Source organism: Centroberyx gerrardi, chromosome 17 (assembly GCF_048128805.1).
Source record: "Centroberyx gerrardi isolate f3 chromosome 17, fCenGer3.hap1.cur.20231027, whole genome shotgun sequence".
NCBI classification, from domain to species: Eukaryota; Metazoa; Chordata; class Actinopteri; order Beryciformes; family Berycidae; genus Centroberyx; species Centroberyx gerrardi.
In genome coordinates, this window is record NC_136013.1 from 3,446,100 (window position 1) to 3,466,016 (window position 19,917).

The 19,917-nt window shown below is 40.0% G+C and overlaps 2 protein-coding genes across 5 annotated transcripts; one reads left to right on the forward strand and one right to left on the reverse strand.

Moving 5' to 3' along the window:
* Positions 1–127: 127 nt before the first annotated feature.
* On the reverse strand, positions 128–10,836 carry eif5 (eukaryotic translation initiation factor 5). Of its 4 annotated transcripts, none has more exons than XM_071906134.2 (12): positions 10,784–10,836; positions 9,887–10,100; positions 8,010–8,150; positions 7,590–7,671; positions 6,577–6,749; positions 5,893–6,004; positions 5,219–5,349; positions 3,374–3,535; positions 2,562–2,723; positions 2,022–2,186; positions 1,092–1,232; positions 128–573 (listed from the first exon to the last, which is right to left on the reverse strand). In XM_071906134.2, the coding sequence occupies exons 3-12, from the start codon at positions 8,079–8,081 to the stop codon at positions 475–477; spliced, it is 1,299 nt and encodes a 432-aa protein (XP_071762235.1). In that variant the 5' UTR covers positions 8,082–8,150; positions 9,887–10,100; positions 10,784–10,836; the 3' UTR covers positions 128–474. The 4 variants fall into 4 exon arrangements, with proteins under 4 accessions (XP_071762235.1, XP_071762232.1, XP_071762233.1 ...); XM_071906131.2 differs by having other exon boundaries at positions 8,010–8,289; XM_071906132.2 differs by lacking the exon at positions 10,784–10,836 and adding an exon at positions 10,695–10,716 and having other exon boundaries at positions 8,010–8,289.
* Positions 10,837–12,749: 1,913 nt separating this feature from the next.
* Positions 12,750–16,786, forward strand: vps29 (VPS29 retromer complex component). Its single transcript, XM_071906142.2, is given in 5 exon segments — positions 12,750–13,080; positions 13,082–13,094; positions 14,629–14,820; positions 15,730–15,965; positions 16,651–16,786. Coding segments are annotated over 5 exon segments (651 nt in total). The 5' UTR covers positions 12,750–12,988; the 3' UTR covers positions 16,769–16,786.
* Positions 16,787–19,917: the final 3,131 nt, after the last annotated feature.

Below are 19,917 nucleotides of genomic sequence, written 5' to 3' on the forward strand. Positions count from 1 at the left end.
TAGGCAATATATATTTTCACATAACCTGCCATTCTTGCATAATAAACACAAAGTAGGCCATTACTGATCTCTCTTGGATAAGAAATTAAGTAATATATTAACCATTGCACAGTAAAACAAATTCAAGTGTGGTGGATAGCAAAACATTCTTTATTGACTGGAAAAAATAGACACAACAAAAAAAAAAAAAAAGAAAAAGAAATGTGCAGTCAAATGATCCCCAAAACACCCATGATTAAAATCCCCAAAGCAACTTCATTCATCGACAGAATACATCTCAAAATTACAGAGTTAATGTGCAGCAAGTAAAGCGCTATGTTAAATCATGCCACAAAGCAGAGAGGGTTGTAAAGGGGGGAGGGGAGAGGGGGGGGGGGGGGGGTAGAGGAGGGAAAGGCCAGCCACTTGGGTAGTATGGGGCATCGTGTGAGTCAAAGCCACAACACAACAAAGCATTATCCTCAAAGTCTCTCTTCAGATCGCATCGATATCAATGTCTTCTTCTTCCTTATCAGGTTTGTCTGGTTTCACAGTCTCCACTTTCAGTTCGCGGGCAGAGGACGAGTACACAACCTGGACATAGAAAACATGAAAATATGTTAGAAAAATGTTATATCATTCAGAGATTTATGTCATTATACCTATAGGGTTTGACCGATATGGGTTTCTGGAAAGCAGATACTGATATTTTAGGCCTTACATTGGGAATTTACAAAAAAAAAAAATATTACTTTGCAGTTAAATGAATAGATAAAATGTGCAAAAACAAAAAATGTCAGGTTTTAGACTGTTTTTTCTAGCTGTTCAGAGCCAAATGTTAACGCTCCTGTGGTTTGATTGGACTATTGTATGCAGTAAAGTACAATGACTGGCTAAAAGTTATGAGGTTGCTCTTCAGTAATTTTTGTGATGGGTGTAAAATATTACAGGAACTGAATAAAGTTTCAATCTAGAGTTGTCATTTCACTCATGTTTTCTAACTACAAATCACTCAAATTAAATATAGGAGAAGACATACAGGCCAAACAGAGAGATGTCATCTAAACTCTACCGCTGCAAAACAAAGTTAACCAAGTTCACGGGACCGTTACCTCAACGTTCTCGTCGTCTTCCTCCTCCTCTTCCTCGCTGCCCTCGCTCTCCTCCTCTGCCTCTTTCAGCCACTTGACAAAAGGGGCGGCCTTGGCATGGATCTCTTTGGCAAGTTCCTTAGAGACGTATTTCTTAGAAACCTGGAGGAGAAAAGCAAAGCAGGTCAGACAGTCTGGCAGCAGACTGATGAAAGGCAACGGCTGCATAAATCAGGACTAACTCAACCCTGATCATTTGGCTTGTCATCATAATTAATCACAATTATTAGTCTTGATGCTTTTAAGAACAATCATTTTACTGCACTTTCTGTACCTTCCATCAACAATATTGCTAACAAGCCAATGCTCTATTGTTAATGGTGGAAATTAAAATCATGATTACACATGATGAGTGTGCAGCACTAACTCAAGGCCAGGACTGTTGGGGTCAATTAACTTTCAATTAAACCCATTAAAAATGTTGAGTTAGGCTGCAATTTATTAGTTATATAATGGAGCGATCACTCTCAATTAGTTCATTTGCAGAAGGATATTTCTAATATATTTGTCAAATTATTATTTTTTTCAAAAAAGAAAATCCAATAATTGAATTCACTCCAATATGGGCTTTTGAAGGCCAATACACATATTTTTGTATTGAAGCTGCCAAAAGTAAACACCCTTTACTTTAACTTCACTTTCTTACATTTTTTCCATTTTCATGCAAAAAATGTCAAATATTCTGTGTTTCCCTGCAGAATTTTATTCTTGTCAAACAATTAAACGAATAAAAAAAAAAACTGCAAAGAAAATAAAATTTCATTGCAGGTTTTCCAGACATCTAGCATATCAGAGCTGGACGACATGATGGCTGATATCCAATATTTAATAAAAGGCTAATATCTGCCTGATATATCAATCTAACTGCAGCATAACTACACCTCCGCCTACCTTCTCTGCCCAGGCGAATATGACGTCTTCCTCCAGTAAGTCTGCGTCGTACAGGTCTTTGAGGATGATGGGGACCCGGGGCAGCAGCTGGGCTTGGTGCAGCTTCACCAGACACTCGAAGCCTCCCATCAGATACTTCTGGGCTTTCTTGTTGTTGTGGCAGAACTGAAGGGGAAAATCAGGAGAGAGAGAATAACGGTCACGACGAGACAAACTCCAAGTGTACGCTTCATATTTCAAGTGCATTTCACGTGGTCGGGTCACATCTGCTCTTCTGAAATGTTTAGAGGCGCACAAAGAAATTTAGGAGCATCATCTGTTAGATTGACTCCTCACTTTGAATCTCGAGGTGCTTCTTTTTCAGTTTTCCAAACAGCACGAGTCTATTTTTGGGATCATATGCTGCTAAAAATGGAAGCACTGCAAAACTTGAGCGTACTTGACAAACCAGATGACGATCAGTGTCACACATCAGTCAGGAGATCAAAAGTATTCTCGTGCGGCGGATTTTAAAGAGTCCAGGGGCAGACGTCAACTCACCCGCAGGAAGTGGCGTTTGTACTTCTTGATCTGGTCGCGGATGTTCTCGTTGAAGAGCAGCTCGCTGAGGATGAGCGGGCCCATGGCCTTCACATCCAGACGCTCCGCCTCCGCCAAGATCTCCTTATCAGCCCCGTCGATGGTTCCACTCTCCTTCTTTTGCTGGAGACGGAAAGAGAGAAGTTGAGGGTGGATGCATCAGTCAGAGAGCTTATTTTTACTACTCTTTGCCTACAGGCTGATGTAAGGCTGGGCGAGAAGTCAAAATTATCACTCATCGTCTTTTAGTGGTGATTTAATGGTGATTTTGGGATATCGTGACACAAAATTCTGCTCTCTAAATTAATGATAACGAGCAAATTTTATTTCAAAACTGACAAAATGAGGTATGAAACATGTTAAGGAATATTATTTGAATATTATTTTACTTGTTTGACATCACACCTAACATTACCGTTCAGTTCAATGGGATGAATATTAATTTGATTATTTAACATGTGATTTTGCCATATCGATATATAGATATATAGATCCGAGTGTCAAATTATTTTCTATCCATGTTTTCAAGACCTATGTAGGAACCCTGAGATTCACCGAACCAAAAGTAGGCATTAAAGTTACCATGATCCAAGCCAAATTTGACACATACTAGCCAAATCAGGGTGCTACAGACAGCGAGGGGAAGTAGAAAACGAGGGGAAGCAGATAAGGACGATGTAGTCACATTCACAAAGTCTAATTTCCAAGTTCTGCAAATAGGTCAAAGCCAAATGACTGAGTTGTAACGGCACACACCGTCTGGGAATCCTTACTTTCACAAAGTTGTAGAACAAGTTGACCCTCTCCTCCAGCGGTTTCTCCAGGTCCTCGCTGAGGGTGAGGTTCTTGGCGTGGTCGCTGATCTCCTCCATTCGTCGCCTCTGCGCCTCCTCCGTAGTCTCCTCTGCCCAGTCCTCATCGTCGTCGTCTCCGTCCTGACAGCCGGAGACACGGGAAGAGGTCAGACGCAGTGAAAGGTGGCGGTGCAGCAAAAAAAAAAAAAACTCAAAATGATTTAAGTATTTTACTGCACACTCAAAGGCTCACACAGTTCCTTTACTGGCATCTCGTCTCTAGAGAAATGGTAAATACAGTAAAAGCAGAATTGTTTTCTGCCAAATATGATTTTTTTTAATGACTGCAGAAAAGGGGAAATTGTATTCGTATCAGAAATGATTCAGCATTTTGTGTCGAAATAATTGTTCCAGATAAACCGGGTAGAGAGACAACTGTTTGAACTGCAGACTGAACTGAATCCTCCCTTATTTAAGCTGGCAGGACTCCTGTCTTGTTTGAGGAGTTTCAGTCAATGTAAACTCAGAAACAGCCTGATCTATGGAGGTAAAGGTCAACAGACTGTAACAGTTACGACATTTTTAAAAGGTTGTGAAAGACTGAAGTCAGACCAGTCGGTGCTATCCTTCTTCTTCTATACCTTCTGGGTATGAACTCCACTTCCAGTATTTTCACAAAAAACATTGGAATATATTTTCTTTGTTAATGAGAATGAGGATGTTTTGAAACTAAGAATTTACTGAAAACAAACTATAGTACAGAGCCAGTGTTCATGGATTATCAAAGATTGTTGTTTTTTTGTCTCCATATTTGCTGCCAAACTGTCATTGCTGTGGTGTTTTTGCACCAATTGATCGGCTACCAATCATAATCAGCCGATAAACGTTCTAAATAGGTCATTGGTGATCGGCCAATAGCAGTTTCAACTGCCTGATCAAATACAAAAAGTTTCAATTTCCAGATCAGGAAAGGTCAAACGTATGCCGTACAACCAACTTGCTGCAGTCAGCAGCACGTTGGCAGCGTAGGCATGTCGACAATCTGGCATCGACAGTTCATTTCTGACGCTGCGTTTTGAATTTCACAGCCTATAATCAGAGAATCAATCACTAATAATCAATAGATCAGAACCAGTTTAATATATTAAACTTAAAAGAAAAACCTTTTCATGTGCTACCAGTGGAAAAAGGTGAGCAAGCATCTTGGTCATCAAGACACACCAACATTAAAATGACTATGTTTGGATAACATATCATTTATTTATATGAAAATATCATAAATTATTACTTTAAAGTTTGCCTCTCAATGCATAGTGAAATTACTTCTGCCAAAGCGCCATTGAGCAAAGCATTCAAACCCCAGACAGTCCAGTGAAGGTATGAAGGTGTTTAACTGCAGAATGTGAATAGAGCTGCAACGATTAATCGATTAGTTGTCAACTATTAAATTAATCTGCAACTATTTTGATAATCGATTAATCGGTTTGAGTAATTTTTTAAGAAAAATAAGTCAAAATTCTCTGATTCCAGCTTCTTAAATGTGAATGTTTTCTGGTTTCTTTACTCCTCTATGACAGTAAACTGAGTATCTTTGGGTTGTGGACAAAACAAGACATTTGAGGACGTCATCTTGGGCTTTGGGAAACACTGATCGACAGTTTTCACCATTTTCTGACATTTTATAGAGCAAACAACTAATCGATTAATCGAGAAAATAATCGACGGATTAATCGACAATGAAAATAATCGTTAGTTGCAGCCCTAAATGTGAAGAACCAGAATGTTTGCCCGGATCTGGACCTCCTCCTGCAGGAGGATACACACCACAGCCTCAGGAGCGTCGATGTCGTTGTGGTTCCCGGCCTCTCCGCTGCCGGAGCCGTTCTCCTTGTCCTTCTTGCGGTTCTTCTTCTCTTTCTCCTTCTTTGCGGATGCGGATCCACTATCATTGGTCTCTGTTACCGAAGTGGCAGGCACGTCGTTAATATCACATTCATAATTTATAATCTAGGTTGATTGATCAGATGTTTACTTTCCCCCACCCTCCATTACTGCATATTTTACATGATTAAGAGTACAATTAACTGCTTGTATATTTACCCCCATCCATTCTTTTCCCATGTTGATAAATACTGCTGTGATGACCTACTTATCACGTTAACGATAATTGTCAGCCATGTCAGATTCCTGCCCATCCTCCACTCGTTATTTAAGCCTCTTGTTTCTTACTGTGCACTCATGGTGAATAAATAGGCCTAGTCTCTGCATTGGAGTTATGAGTATGCAGCTACTTTTTCCTGTTTAGTTAATATCACATTTGTCTAGACAGGATAACAGTATTTTACAGCTGTCTGAGAACACACATCGCTTTATTATGGGTGTTGGCAGTGGGAATCGGACCCCTAACCCTAGTGCCAAACTTTACTTCCTGAGCTAAACAGGACCAGAAAAATGGCAGGATAGTAACAAAACCCAGATAAGATATAAATGAGTCTCACCTGGTGGGTTTTTGAGGATGAACGTGCAGAGTTTGTGTCTGGTGTCTAGCATGCCACGGTAGCCACAGGCCTTACAGGAGTTGCCGATGGTTTGTTTCTTGGGATTGACATGCTGTGGGGAAAGTCAAATAAATGCAAATTCTTATAGAAGGACAACAGCAGCTTAACGTTCCAGTCAAATAAACCGCTCTGAGGAAATCTGCTTTTTTTTTCCTGCCTCCAAAATATTTTCTGTTTTAAGGATATAGCCAACACTCTTATATATAGTGACTTTGGGTTTGACAGAATAAGCTTAATTTTCTTGATCATTATAATTATGCAAGAGTCAAAACATCCTCGAGGATCCACAGAACGATCAGGTACGATAGTGAAGTGCTTGGTAAAGAAATAAGAGACAGGGAGAATTGCCTTTTACTTATAAAAAAGGTGAATAGTCATTTAAAAATTGTCAAATAAACCATTATGCTTTACTTGGTTTCTTTGGGTTCTTAAACATTTTTCCTTTCACAATTATTCCAGATGTAATTTGGCAACTAAAACTCACGATATGTGAAATGACAAGAACAAAAAGGAGGTGTCATTTTATTGGAACGGAGCCATTTGTGTAATTGGAAACTTGAAGACCTGGAGACAATGAAATTCACACTTCACAAGACCTGCCTAAAGACGCGGTGAAACATTTACCAGATCAGTTTCAGGGTTGTCACACTCGGGACACAGCACAAATTTTCTGATGAATCCATCAAGCATGTCCTGCAACTTGTTCGCCTCGTGGGATCCGTTGACGATGTAGCGGTCGTTCTTGGCATCAAACTGGGTCTGAGCACCGAGTTCACAACCAAAAAACTTGGTCGGGTCTGTGGAGGAGGTCAGGGTTAACAATACAGTCTCAATGAAATGAAAAATAACTTCTTCACCTTGTTAGCCTATTCTCCATATGATGTATATCCATTTAACAATAAAGGCTACTTACTTCCTAGAAAATGGCATATTTTTATTAGTTACTTCATGGTGGACCAGTAGGTTTTCATAAAATTTTCAAACAATATTATGTCACAGATTTTTGACCTACAACTTCCAAAATGACTGTCAATATTTCCTTTTGCTAAAACTGGTGGCTGAATTTATTCTTTTTGAATAATCTGGAACTCATGAAGCTGAAGATTATGCACAAAGCATTTTTGATCTTTGGAAAAGTCCATCCCTGTGTTTTATCTTTCCCCAACATCCTATTTAAAAAAAGATACCATTAAAATGACTTTTCCATGTGATATTAAAAACTTCATATGCCGTATTTCATATACAAGGCAGCATTTCCACTGAATTGTTTGGTGGCAGTGAAGAGCAGAACTTTGTTCTGGAGCCCAGGTTTGTTTGCCTGTTGTGTCAAAGGTAAACTTGTTTGGTAATATCTATTAGAATAAAGCAAATTTACTTTAATTGCCACATACTGTTGAAGTGAACAGTAAGGTCAGATGATAGTGATTTAGCAGCGGTGGGCGACTGCTGCTGAATGAAATTAATTTAGTCTCCAGTAACAGTTAAGATGAAATTGTAAACTTTACAATAACACTCATTCTGGTGTTTGGTTGATCCCCAGGTACAAAATGGCTACCGGTGCATTTTCCAAAGTGATGGTTAAACACAAAACAAATGGAGGGATTGAGACAGAAGACGCTAGACATGGTGTGACTTACATGTTGGAGGCCTGTTCAATGCCTTTGCAACATCAACCATGTTGACAATGACCGTCTTGATTCCATTCCCTTTGCCTTCAACCTGAGAGGAGAAACACACGAACAGAATAAAGACCATCAATGGAAGAAGTCAAAGCTCAAAATAACTGATTCAAGGCCCATTCACATATAGAACAATAACTATAAAATAACTATGAATTGTTCCAAGTAAATAGTATAACTGTGTTTCTACTACAACGATACCTATAAAAACATCCAAAACTATATTTTTGGTGCGATCTCAGAGAGATTTTTTGGATGCAGAGACAACGATAAAACATGTTCAACCAATCAAATTAAAATTCTAAGAAAGAAAGTGAACGGGCCTTAAGATTTAGGCTAAATTACAAAGTAAAAACCATCATGTGACGCGATCTCTACCTTGGCAATCAGACGGGGCATCTTGTAGCGATAGAACTGGTCTGACACGCTGCGGTTGACGTTGACAGACATTTTGGCTGGATGTTAGCACTATCAGTAAGATAAAAGGATCTTGAATGGGGATTTTTCGGGATCTTCTGTCTGGAAAAGAGGGGATGACATAAACGACTGCAAGCGTGCTCGGTCTCTGACATGAAAAACGCTGTGCCGCTGTGGCCGCAAGCTCCTTGCTTGAAGGCTAGATTTCCACCACACAGGTTCCAACGGCTGCGCAACAGCTCTGCAAGAGGAGAGGGACACGGGTTAGGAAAAACCACCAAGCAATATTTAATTTATAAAAATAAATAAATAAAAATAAAAAATTCAGCTGCAACTCCATGTATGTTCTGTCCAACCTGACTGAATACCGAATGTATATTTGCAGAAGTGGGATGAATAATTATCAATTGTATGTCTTGTATTGAATGTGAGGTCGTCCCTGTGCCATGAGTCAGTGGGGCTGGGCCATAAATCAATATAGTTTCATATTGTGATGATATGGTGACTTTGGGATATTGTGACACACAATTCTGCTGTTGAATTGATGATAACATGCACATTTTATTTAAAAAAGCCAAAAAATTTAGATTTAAATTTTAAGGAATATTATTAGAAAATGTCAGTTTTGTTTGACATCACAGCTAGCATTACCATTCGGTTCAATAGGATGAACATTAATTTGATTTAGGCTAACGTGATTTTGCATTCATAAGCCACATTGCGATATGTGGTATATCAATATTGTATAAAAAAAATATTGATTGTGATACTGATGTGCCAGCCCTGTGTGCCAGTATGCAATTGTGTTACGGCAACTGTTATGTCTACACCAATGTCACCAAGACAAACTCCAGCATATTTATTTATTTATTTATATTAATTATTGATTTCAATTATTTGTATTCTTACAGCTTATCACCCCACCAAACACAGCTCACAGGATGCCCACCGTCAATATGTTAATTCCTGTACTAATGCCTCCATTTAGCCAGCCCAAGCAGAGTTATGACACAGCTACTCCAAACCAGAAAGGGAGACAAAATGTCAGCACAGAGGATCCTGAGACTCACGCTTACATTTTAGGCATTCAGCTGATGCTTGGATCCAGAGAATCTTAGGATGCATAAATCCCTTGATTGCTGACATTAAAAGTAACCAAAAGTAAGGGGGGAAAAGTGCTAGAAAACACATTTGACAAATATCCATGTTTTCCTAGAATGAGCAAGCATGACAGAGAAGCCCAGAGAAAAGTAGTAAGAACCAGGGAGAAAGCTAGATGTTTTTGCCCCCAGCAGCCATTTATACATATAAAATGGCTTTGTTAGAGCCCTTTGTCTTAAATGCAGGCCTCTGGCTTTAGTCAAATAAGGCCTGCTACTGTTAATAGGTCACAAACAGGGGCCTGACTGCTGCCAGAGAACTCCCTCCCTGCTGTCGGCTAACACTGCACAGCGCTGAGACCCAGACTCTTAATCGTTTCACAGCCATGTCAATATAATTAAATACTCTTTGACTTAGTGAGTCATAACTAGTTTCTCAATGACACACGGGTCTCCGGTCAGGAGGCGGCTCAGGAGGGCAGAGGTCGAGCCTATTTCAGGAGGAAGCTAGCCTGCTGGCTGCTTGGTGCATAGTGCGTCATGAAGCAGAGGCTGAACACTCACTGCACACGAGTGATGGAATAGGGAGACGCCATTTTGATACCGTTGCACAGAAACATGGCATATTGTACGATAACGCAACCATCGCTTCGTTAATTTAGACAAAATACATATATACACAAAATATATCGTCAAACCCAAAAATTTAGAATAAAAGAAATAGGATCAAACTCTTACCGTTTTCGCAAAACAAAGACATAAACACAACGCTGATCGTCCAAGAGGCGCAGTGAAGGGTTGTCGATCGCTGGTGGTTGTTATATTGATTGTAGCAAGGTGGTTATTTGTTTCTTGTTTTCAAAGATGCAGAGTTGCACGCCAAACGTCCGAACAATGCAGGTGCCAGGCTCACAAAGAAGGAATATCTGGAACGTCCTCGGGGTTTGGGGACCTTGGAAAATAAGCGTATTGTTATCCATACAAATTGTGGGCTAAAATGCTAGCATCATCAGGTGTGACAGATAGCGTTAACTGGGCGACGCTAAAGTTCATCGGGTGGATGGCTCAATCGTCAAGTACAGTGGCGTAGATAAATAACTCAACAAACTATGCCACAAAACAATCCCTTTAACCTTCCGTTATGCCAAATAAAATTAGCTTCGACATGGTATGAAGGTAGCCAGCTGTTAACTGGCTCGAGTTACACGTGTTTCATCCCCCAAAACCCAAAATTGTGACAATATATAATCAGAAACTTACAATCCATAAATCCCACGACTAAAGTTATCTATACGGTGGTAGAAGTAAATCTTAACTCCAACTACAGTTTCAATTTTAGTCGTGTCCGTTCTGAAAACTCAATCGCTGATAGAGCTCCAGGAAATAGTCAGAGCCAAGATGCTAAGCAAGCCAGTTGACGTCCCGTAGCTGCACTAGCTTGAAAGCTAACGGTAACGTTAGCTACCAGCATCGTCAAACATCGTCGACGCTGTCGGATGAAGAGACGATGAAGATACAGCGAACTTAATGTTGGCTAGCTAGCTACCCTTCTCTGTAGAATTACGACCAACGATCTGTTATCCACGTCGTGATGTGAAGAAAAAAAAATATGATGAAATTTGTTTCGCATCTTACCTCTCGAATGTTCTGCGAAATACTGCTGCTCACGTCGCTTTTACTAACGAGTGTCAAGCCAGCAGAAACAAACAGGATAAGACTTCCGGTGAGATTATTTATTTTAAAATAAAAGTCCGCCCGACAAACCCATTACCAGGCTCTCAGAGATAAAAAGTATCAAGGGTAAAAGATTGAAAATATTTAAGGGGCAACTGTGGTAAATTAAAGGTCATTTTTTTCTCAGCTGATATATAAATACACACATAGCTACAATTTATGTACAAAAAGAGCATACATGTATTCAACAAGCAAAGAGCTAAAAACACAAACTCATACCAAACAACTTGTAAGGATGAATCATCAGAAACAAGTGCATTTAAGCCCATTGCATCATAGCAATTATTTCTTCTGGCTTTTTACTGCAGCCAGCAGTTGCCAAAATCGATGTCAAGACAGCATATACTGTAAGTTCAAGACACAAACAGCCCAAAAGAACTTGGAAAAGACATTTGCTGTCAGAAAATAGTGAGTTCGCTGCATAGAAAATGTGGCCTTAATTTGAATATTATCTGTGAGGTAATATGAGGAATAGAAAAGTAGGACAGCAGTATTAACATCTTTCCAAGCAGTCTGGTATTGGTCTTGTTTCTACAGCTTTTTGTAATCCTATCTATGCCGCCTGTTTGAACTTTAATGAGTCTGTGCATTTGTAGCTCTTATTTCCTTACAAGTAGCATATGAACCAAGGCCACCAGCACAGACCACCATGTGTCAATGGCCTTAAATTGACTTGTTTATCATAGTACATGTAGTAGTTTTGTACGCGTTTCGTTACAGTCGTGAAATATATCTTTGTCTAGCCCTTTTGCAAGGTCAGAAATACTATTTGAAATCAGAAAATACCATTAACCATATCTCTTTTGTATCTATACTACAGTTTATGTTCAATCTAGGGGATTCAACTGTATATTTTTATAGGATTTTTGCTGCGCTCCTCTCCCAATTCGTTTTATAATGTTTCCTCGCTTTTATTATGAAAGCAACATCGCCAAACAGGAAGTTAAACATCTATTATCGCCTGCGAAATTGACAGATCTCATACTGAATGCGTTCTGTTTTTTCATTGGCTGGGGAGTTGACGCTGTACGTGCGTAGACGCTTCCTGAACTTGACTAGCAGAAACAGCAAAATAGAAGATGGTGAGTATGAAATGGCGAAAAGGCCCTGTTTTCCCTTATTTACAGGCGGCGTTTCGAGCACTTTGGTTGCATGACGTTGCTGAGACTAGTTGCTGATTTAATGAAAAGTGCCCACAAGTCTTCAGCACGGCCGGAGAGGCTCAATTGTAGGGTTTTATTTCAGGTTAGCAAACCAAGTAGAGCACCATTCCGAGATGGATCAACGGTCACATGACAGCTGAGTAGTAGTCACAAAAATGCGATGCAACAAGCTTTCAAGCACCCCTGAAATCACTCTTTTCATTTGCACGGTGGTCTTTCAGTTTGTCGTTTATGTTCATCAACCATTCTTATTGTTTGTTGGATTAAAAACACACGATTTTGACTTTTTGCTGCTTCCCAACCAGTTAGCTAGCTAGGCTAACAGGCTAACAGCTATTTTTTTCCCCCTGTCAGTCACTTTACTGTGCAACAGGGTTGACGTTTATCCCCTAATTATTAACCGATACTATAACTGAGATTTAAGTATAGTCAACTAGTTAGGCAAAACACCTTTTTTCCCAGTCGAGACTAGAATTACTGATTCATTCACTCACTCATTCATTCATTCTCTATCTCTCTCTATTTCTCTCTCTGGCTTCTCTCTGTCTTACTGTTAAACACACAAACGGCTACACAAATATATTATCATAAGATGCACAGCAGGTTGGAGCGAGATATTTGTTAAGAAAGCATATTTTTACACTGTTTTAACCTAGTTAGCTGATTGATTATATCTGGATTCAAACCAATACTTCAATCTGCCTCACCACATGGTTTTGCATTAATTCCTTCTCACTCAGGCGAACACCATACATTTGCTTTATTGTAATCACTAACCAGCAACCATTAACATTTGATTTAACCACATTGTCATTTAACTTTTCTTATGTGTTCGGAATGATTCAAATCTGTCTACTTAATCCATTCACTTTTTTTTAAATTTCTAATTTCAGTTTTCCCCTCTTGTCCCAACTGTTTTTCTTGTCTTAATTTTTCTTTGATCATGCCTCATGTCGTTCTCTCCACGCACACCCTGCCTTCCTCCCTCTCTCACCCGCTCTCCTCCCACCCCTCCTTGCCTGTCTCCAATCAACCAGGCTGGTCACCGGGTAAGTTGCCCTCGCTCTGTGTTGGATCCCTGTTCTCTGCTCGCTCCCCTGCCTTGCACACTAACATGGGGTTGGGGTCGGGGTCGGGGTCGGGGTTGGGACGGCACAGCGGTGGAGGTTTGCTCTTACTGGGTCACACAGCACTATACCAACAGCTGCTGATACAGTAACTGCAGTGCGGTGATGTTGTGCTTGGCAGGCGTTGATGCTTTAACTATATTTGCACTCAGCTGTGATCCTAAATAATAATAATTATAATGAACTCCTCATCTAGCCAAAATAATCCACAATAGAAGCCAGTGTAGGACATTTAAAGATCCCATATTGTTCAGTTTTCATGATTTGTTTTCAAATACACTATGGCTCAGGATAAGAGTAATGTTCTGATGATGTTTTGCAAATTTAAAAGGGTATTAATTAAAAGTCCTTACAGGCAGAACAGTCAAAATACTGGACCCTGATTGGCCCGACAGCAGCAGCTCCTCTACTTCAAATGGCCGGATTTCAGTAATTCTTGTTAATCTGAGGAGTTAATCTGAAACTGCCTGGAAAAAAAGGGATGAATTTTTGAAAATGCAATAACTTTAGATTTATCCACTCAAACAAATACATTTTTTAACAGTGTCTTTAGCATTTTTGATCACATATGTATATAAATAGAGGAAGATAGATTTCCTATAATAGGGCCCCTTTAACTTTGGATGTACAGTTGCTGGTTCATCCCAAAATTCACCAGCTATTTTCACCGTTTTATCAGCCAAACACATATTTGGCGCAGGATAGGATCTCCAAATGGTGGTTTGTTACCTGCCAGACTGTCTGTCAGAGTAGACAAACATCCTGACCAATATTTACCAGCATTTGGCTGCTGGCTGGTAATTATTTCAACCCTGATAGGAGCGATTAGGTTATTCATGGGTTTTATGTTTAATATGGAGCCTCAGGTTTGTGGATGTTTATCTTTATTGATCCCTTGTGTTGTGTGAAAATAGGATTATCTCTCTTATGTCCTACGCCAGATATCGAGTGTCTAAGATTCATCTGTTCCCCATTGGTGATGATCATATTTTTGTCATCACGTGGATATTCAGTTCTCACATTCTTTGTGACTTAGTTTGAATATTGACACTCAATATCCCAGAGCCCTTATGCTTTTTGCTTACATCCATTGCTTATTCACCAGTTAAAATCTCCCTATAAACTGTATGAATTTAATTTTGGTTTGCGTTGATGACATTTTTGCATTATCTACTGTATTGCCGTGATCTGGACTTGGCTATTGTTTGTGTGTAGTAACATCAAACTAGCTAAAATCTTGACATGAAACAATAACACTAACCAAGGTGTAAAATAGTCCTGGTGGATTCTGTGTACATTATCTTCTACTGCAGAAATGACCCGCGGCGTCCAGCAGGGTTCTGTCCTAGGCCCCCTCCTTTTTTCACTATTTACATGCCACAACAACATGGTCTAACTGTCCCAGGCTTCGCTGGTGGTTTACTAACTGACCTGTGTGTCTGTGCGATGCCGTCAGTTGGTCCTGGTGTTAGGTGACCTGCACATCCCCCACCGGTGCAACACCCTGCCAGCCAAGTTCAAGAAGCTGTTGGTCCCGGGGAAGATCCAGCACATTCTCTGCACGGGAAACCTCTGCACCAAGGAGAGCTATGACTACCTGAAGACCCTCGCTGGAGACGTCCACATAGTCCGAGGAGACTTCGACGAGGTCTGTGTGTGTGTTTATACACAATAGAACAGCTCTTAAAAAAAAAACACCTCCCAAACATAAAGAAGGAAGAACACTTGTGTGCTTCCCCTATAAATACATGTCTTTGCTGCTTTTTTCCTGTTAATTTCCATAATCCATTCATTTGTACTAGCCCAAAGAAGGAAATTCTGTTGACCAAGAACAAATATGAAAAACAAGACACACAAGAACAGACAATGCATTATCATATTAATTGGGCTGGCTGTGTAAGTGCAAAGAGGGATATTTTAGCTGCTTATTAAATAGCCACTGACCAGTCTCGAAGCTTCCCTACGTCTCAATACTGTACCACCCAGTCCTGCTGAATTTTTACAGAATTTTACAATAAGAAGTTCTCAACTCAAAACAATACAAAAAGTTATAAATTACACGACAGAATATTTAATTACAAGGAGGAATGAAATCGAGCCATCGTCAGTTACCTAGACTGATCGCAGTGTAATGAACTTGTAATTACTCCCTCTTTGCAAATTATCTTTTACCCACCTAGTTCACAACTTTTAGCAATGATCACATTTGAGTACTGACACCTGTTAATGCAGTGGCTCTCACCCATGTGCCTTCGAAGCCCGAGAGTCTGCAGGTTTTCATTCCAATCAAACACTACAGCAGCTGATTTCTCTGATTAGTTCCTCCTCTGTGGTTGAAGGTGTGTAAATCAGTGAAATCAACTGCTGTAGTGTTTGGTTGAAGTGAAAACCTTTAGCTTTGGGTCTCGATGGCACCTGGAAGTACTGCATTAATATAACTGAAGAACGGTCAAATGGATAACAACAGTATACAAACCTCCAGCTGATTTCTGGAACATGAGTGATAATTTTCTTCACAGTATACAAACCTCACTTCTTGCCCTCTTACCCCCTGCAGAACCTGAACTACCCGGAGCAGAAGGTGGTGACGGTGGGCCAGTTCAAGATCGGTCTGATCCACGGCCACCAGGTGATCCCCTGGGGCGACATGGCCAGCCTGGCGCTGCTGCAGAGGCAGCTGGACGTCGACATCCTCATCTCCGGGCACACACACAAGTTCGAGGCCTTCGAGAACGAGAACAAGTTCTACATCAACCCTGGTTCTGCCACCGGAGCCTACAACGCACTGGAAAGGTAGAGGAGCCGTTCACACTGTTCGCTTTTTGCTTATGTCTGATTTTTTTGTTTTTTTGGATGACTGTTCATATCTATTCTTCAATGTAACCCATATCCAATACCAATATGAGCTGATAGAGATGTCGGAAAGAGAAGCAGGCGCAGAGTAACAGTAATGAAAGATATCACATCTGTTTTTGTGCCTACACGTCTCCCACTTGTTTCCAACACATTTCAGTTACAGTATGTGCCTTCAAGTTCCCCAAATACCAATCACATTTCTCTTTCTTTCCATTGTGGTGTCTCAGCCAAGCTGCTGTGTCGCTGACATATAACACTGACATATTCTAATTTAATCGTGCAAGTCACATGTAGGTCGCGTGCTTCGGGATCCGATTTTGTAGTCCAGATCAGAATTTAAAAACTGTGACTTTTTGTTGTTCACACTCATTAGGAAACACCAGATCTGCGTCATGTGAGGGGGAAAATTACAATTTCAGCTGCAGTGTGAACACAGCCTTTACTTGCCAAGTACCTTAAATATATAAATACTTAAAGACATTGGATATTGACAGTAACACAGTACTGACACACAAGGTATAAGACCTCACATACAGTGCAACACACACAATAAACAGTATGTTATACATATTGATCCACAAATATTTATTAAGGATTCACTCTCTCTCCTCTCTCCTCACAGCAACATCATCCCCTCTTTTGTATTAATGGACATCCAGGCGTCGACTGTGGTGACGTACGTTTACCAGCTCATCGGAGATGACGTCAAGGTGGAGAGAATCGAGTACAAGAAATCTTAAAGGGCGGCGTGAAGAGGGAGGGGGGGGGAGGGGGAGGGGGGTGAGGAAGAGGGGAGGGGAGGGAGGGGAGGGAGGGAGGGGGGGGTTAGGGTCCCTCCTCGGCTATGCGTATTGTTTCATTCCTTTCCACCGCGGGCCGCAGCCCCGTCACCACAAAGTTAATGCTGTAACAAACTGTTTGCTAACTTAACTCTAAAAAAAAAAAATAAGTATGTATTATATCGTTTATATGTTATCAACGTTTGCTTGTATCCAAGCTATCATTTGGTAACTTTAGAGAATGCAATAATGTCACATGTATTTGTAATCAAAAGAAATATTTGGTGCCATTTTTATTTTTTATTTTTTCCCCCTTGTCATGTCCAGTACATGTAACCCGCAGGCCTTTAGTTTGCTGTAGTCGGCCTTCTTTCAGTCATTTATTTCCCAAAATAAACTTCTAATTTCACTCATCAGTTGTTTTTGTGTAAATTGTGTCTGTAGCATGATATGAATAATACATAATTGGTAATATTGTGATTGAAGTAGTAAGGGCAGATCATGTTCAGTTTATTATGGAAAATTGTCTGTTTTTAACTCACAATGATACACAAAGTGGAAATAAACTACAGTTCGTGTAACACTTAAATAGCAAAGGACATCACTGTCAGGAAAATGAAAAGTAAATACATTAAAAATAATAAATAAATGAATACCAGTGCACAAAAGAGCACAAAACAAAACCATAAAAATAGAAAATTAAAGAATGCAAACAATGGGACACAATTCAGTAGAAACAAAACCATAAAGGCAACTAATGTCTTTTTTTAAAATAGATGTTGGTTTTGCCAGCCTGATCTCCTTGGACCGGGTCTTTCCAAAACCAGTTCATACCAGCTGAAACATGTTGAGAATTTAAGGCTTACAACCTTTAAGTTGCACTAGACAAGACTTCTGTGTAAAACCACGCCCGTCTTATCAGTCTAAAACACAAAGTGGGGCTGCAGCGTCCCGTCCCGTCCCGTCCCGTCCCGTCCCATCCCGTCCCGTCCCACTGACTGAGACGCTGCAGATTCACCCCGTCTGCCCAGATGAAATCCTGCATGTCGGGTTAGGACACTGGCAGGAAATCCTCCAGGCACACAGGAGGTGATGGACAGAAAGTTACAAGCAAAATACAAAACTTCCTCCTAAACAGCAGCAAGCAAAAGAGCGCTCCGTCCAGAGAGAGATGGACTGGACCTCTCCTCCTCCTCCACCAGACACTAAGAAGAAGAGATTTAGGTCTTTATAGCAGAGAATCCACTGATGTTGACAGTCCAATGTAATAAAAATATAAATTCTCAGTTCTATTCACAATTATACAATAAACCCTTCTTATGAAAAGTAAGAAATATCTGCTGCTGTTCGTATATGGTTGATTTTAAAGTCATAAATATACAAATGATTTTGGATGTGGCCGTTCCAACGAGTTAAACATGTTAACGCTTCCAATTTGCAGAAACAAGATCCTGTTGTTCAGCTTTCTCCAATATAACGTGAACGCAGCATTACTGACGTCGTGTGACATGACTTCTGGGTAATGAAGTCCTTCAAACTTTCAAGACTTCAATCAGTTATCACTCGCTGCCACTCGGGGCCGCCAACGTGCGAAGTTGCCCAATGCAGATGATTCCCAACAACTACAACAAGGTTGGGAGGCAGTGTGTGTGTGTGTGTGTGTGTGTGTGTGTGTGTGTGTGTGTGTGTGTGATCATCTAGTCAATACATAAGCTGAGCTGCCATTCACAATCTTTACTCTCTCGACTCTCGAATAATGCTTTGTGTATTTTAAGATGATGTTTTACTAATTTTTTACTTGTTTCACATCTGTTTGCTCTCTCTCAGTCTTTGGATTATTTAACCCTTGAGGATTAACACCAGTTATCACAGGCAAAAGTGAAGATTTAAAGATTATAGTTCTACACATTATTTCAGATATCTGTGCATATTCTGCTTCCAAAAGCTCCCTAGTTTCATGAAAATTATCAATTATTTATCCACAACTTTCAAATAATAAGGAGGTTTCACGCACTTCAGCCTCTCCAAACAGGGAAAACAGGAGCGAGCCACTTCACACAGACTAACCCAAAGGTAGAAGTGGAGCACCCTGTTTCAATTATATACTTAATACAAGTAGAAGGTTGTTTGTACTTTATTAAGTATAAACAACTTTCAACGCACCCTGCCTCTTCATCAGAGTCGAAACCTCATTTACTTTCGCTGGAGGTCTGAAAATGGAAGGAAAACATCCCCATTCACCACTAATCTCAGGTTATAACAACATAAGATCTTATTATGATAATTCAAGTCCAGAGAGACAGAAAAGCCAGTAGAAATGTCATAAATCTGAGAACGTGTCGTCATCGTCTCCCATAGAGAGCAAACTGAAGCATTCGCTCAGAGAGTCGTCCGGTTCGTCCTCTTCCTCCTCCAGCAGCTCCGTCCTGGATCCTGGAGACAAATGGACCAAAAATGACATTAATCAACATAAAATAAAATAAAATCCAATTAAACATACAAATGCAATGACAATAAATAGGTAGAATTAGAGAAATCAGGAATAATAAACACAGCATTGCATAGAAGCTTGTCTTCAAAGTTGTATTTGAAGCAGTGATTTAAATGATTAGCCTAATTTTTCCAGCCTAAAATGTTATTAAAGTGGTTTTAGGCAACACTGGATAACATAGTCCTACTAAGAACATTTTACTGACTCACTTCTTGGACTTCCTCTTTTCAAAGTTGGCACCTTTGTTGTGTGTTTCTTCGACTTTCTCTGTTTTAATGCTGATGTGTTCGAAGGCCTGCGATATTAAACACAGACAGGAGTGTTACATGAGCCCAAAATTTCTATATAACGTTTTTTTCCGATGTGAGATACACGCCACTCGACTAAAAGTGACACCCGGTCTTACAGAATGATCGGTGACGCAAAATTAAAACACTATATAGACATAGAATGATGAATTTGAGGTGAAATACTTTCCAAAATGGATTCATACTGTTGAAGAAATGAAGTCTTTGTAAATATATATTGACATTTTTTACTTACTTTACCTGATTTGTCTGGTTGGGATTTTTGGGAGAATGGGTTTCCCAGGATTCTTTGCAGCAGTGTGTATCTTCCC

Coding starts and splice junctions, on each gene's coding strand:
- eif5 (XM_071906134.2), bottom strand. CDS start 8,081: ATGTCTGTCAACGTCAACCGCAGCGTGTCAGACCAGTTCTATCGCTAC. Junction 7,672..8,009: donor TGCCCCGTCTGATTGCCAAG/GTAGAGATCGCG, acceptor TTCTCCTCTCAG/GTTGAAGGCAAAGGGAATGG. Junction 6,005..6,576: donor ACAACCCTGAAACTGATCTG/GTAAATGTTTCA, acceptor CTTTCCCCACAG/CATGTCAATCCCAAGAAACA.